Genomic DNA, 2241 nt, shown 5'->3' with positions numbered 1-2241 from the left:
AAATCAAGATTCATCCGGAGTTCGTAATCATTATTATCAATTAACAGAACCCTTGCAAATGGAATCCCGATTTCGGCTTGGATCATTGCCTCAGTACCATAGGTTAAACTAAACGGCGTTTCAGAGTTGCTGGAACTCTTTTGGGTGCGAAAGGCCCAAAGTACATGGGGCAATTCGTCCACCCATCCCGCCCGTTTAGTTCCTAACCTTGCCTTGATTCCTTCTTTGATAGTTCGGTTGGTTCTTTCAACCTGACCATTTGCCTGAGGATGAGCTACGGATGTAAAATTTTGAACGACTTGAAGTTCCTTCAACCATTCCTATAGTCCGCTATCAGAAAATTGGTCCCATTGTCACTTACCAATTCTTGTGGGAGGCCAAACCGGCAAATGATGAATTCCCAGAGGAACTTTTTGACACTTGATGTCGTTATTAATGCAACCAGTTTGGCTTCTACCCATTTGGTGAAGTAATCAATGGCCACTATCAAAATTTTGACTCGTACAGGGGCTTCCGGAAATGGTCCCATAGTGTCTATAGCCCACTTCTGGAACGGCCAAGCGGATGTTACCGGGATCAATTCATTTTTGGGGCGCAAAGTATTGGGGGCATGAAGTTCGCAAGAATCACACTTTCTGATTTCTTGCACAGCGTCTAAATGCATATCAGGCCAATTGTACCCTGCGTTCATGATCTTTGCAATAGTCATCCTAGGACCGACGTGTAAGCCACAGATGCCTTCATGAATTTCTCGTATTAGATAACTCGCATCTTTCGCATCTACACAACGTAACAATGGTCCTAGAAATGATCTCCGGTATAACACGCCATCATTCAATTGGTAATTCAAGGCCTTGTGTTTGATCTTCCGGGCTTCAGCTTTCTCTGTTGGAAGAATTCCGGATGATAAATAAGCCTTGATCGGTGTCATCCATGATTCGACGCCCGTTTGAATTACCGAAACTTGATTTTGAGGAACGGACGGGTGTTCCAAGACTTCTACGCGAATATCCTTAGCAAAATGTTCGAAATTTGTCAAGGCTAGTTTGTTAAGGGCGTCCGCAGATTTGTTATCACTCCTCTTAATGTGAACAATGTTGAAGGAAGAGAACTGGCGGATTAAGTCTTTTGCTTGCGAGAGATAAGAAGCCATAACGTCGTTTTTTGCTTCGTAAGTTCCGCTTATCTATCCCGCAATCAGCATGGAGTCTACCTGTGCTTCCAAATTCTTCACCCCAAGCTTGCTGGCTATCCGAAGGCTTGCCAGGAAGGCTTCATATTCTGCCTCATTGTTGGTACTTTTGAAGTCCAACTTTATGGCATACGTGAACTCATGGCCTTCCGGATTAATTAGCCTGAGGCCTGCCCCGGATCCTTCACTGCTGGAAGCTCCATCCGTGAACAACGACCAAACTTGTACTTGTTCCGGAGGTGCTTGGGGTTGTTGCTCAATCAAGTATTCCTTTTCCTTGTGCTGCGGGATTTCGGTGATGAAGTCCGCAAGTACCTGTCCTTTGATTGCTGGTCTAGACCTATATTCGATTGCATGCTCACCCAACTCAATGGCCCATTTTGCCAATCGTCCCGATAGTTCCGATTTACTCAACACATTTTTTAGTTTGTAACCGGTTAGAATGTTAATGGGATGTCCCTGAAAATATCTGCGGAGTCGTCGGGCTGCATAGACCAGTGCGAAGACAAGCTTTTCTAACATCGAATGTCTGGTCTCAGGATCTAACAACGTTCTACTGACGTAGTAAATTGGTGTTTGAACGTTTTTCCTATCCGTCAATAGTACGGCTCTGATGGCAATATCCGAGGCAGATAGATACAGTGTCAGAGGTTCACCCGCATATGGTGCTGTTATAGGCAACTCCATTAAGCATTTCTTAACCTCTAAGAGTGCTTTTTCAGCTTCCTCAGTCCACTTAAAATGTGCCTTCTTGAGGCAATTTCTAAGTGTTGACACGAATGGATAAGACTTGGCTGCGTGATTTGCTAAGAATCGGTTTAGCGCTACAAGTCTTCCATTGAGTATTTGAACCTCTTTGAGGGAAGAGGGAGAAGGCATGCGGGCTATAGCCTGAACTTTATCGGGGTTGGCTTTGAAGCCCGCACCTGTTACTATGACTCCAAGGAATTTTCCCTCTTCCATCCCAAACGAACATTTAGCCGGGTTCAACTTCATATTGATGCTTCTTAATGTTTCAAAGATCTCTTCAATATCTCTTAACATTTGAT

At 44.3% G+C, this 2241-nt stretch overlaps 1 protein-coding gene across 1 annotated transcript; it reads right to left on the bottom strand.

Annotated features, from left to right (window-relative positions):
- Positions 1-310: 310 nt before the first annotated feature.
- Positions 311-1153, bottom strand: LOC143601933 (uncharacterized). Its single transcript, XM_077079208.1, has one exon. The coding sequence runs from the start codon at positions 1151-1153 to the stop codon at positions 311-313; it is 843 nt and encodes a 280-aa protein (XP_076935323.1).
- Between the last annotated feature and the right edge of the window lie 1088 nt (positions 1154-2241).

The sequence above is a fragment of the Bidens hawaiensis genome, unplaced genomic scaffold (genome assembly GCF_021521415.1).
Source record: "Bidens hawaiensis isolate Kalapana, Puna unplaced genomic scaffold, B.hawaiensis_p1.1 tig00057644_1, whole genome shotgun sequence".
Lineage (NCBI taxonomy): Eukaryota > Viridiplantae > Streptophyta > Magnoliopsida > Asterales > Asteraceae > Bidens > Bidens hawaiensis.
This window is presented reverse-complemented; position numbering and strand designations above follow the sequence as displayed.

What these genes read in the sequence shown, in the direction of transcription:
- LOC143601933 (XM_077079208.1), bottom strand. Translation starts at nt 1,153, where the DNA reads ATGGCTTCTTATCTCTCGCAAGCAAAAGACTTAATCCGCCAGTTCTCT.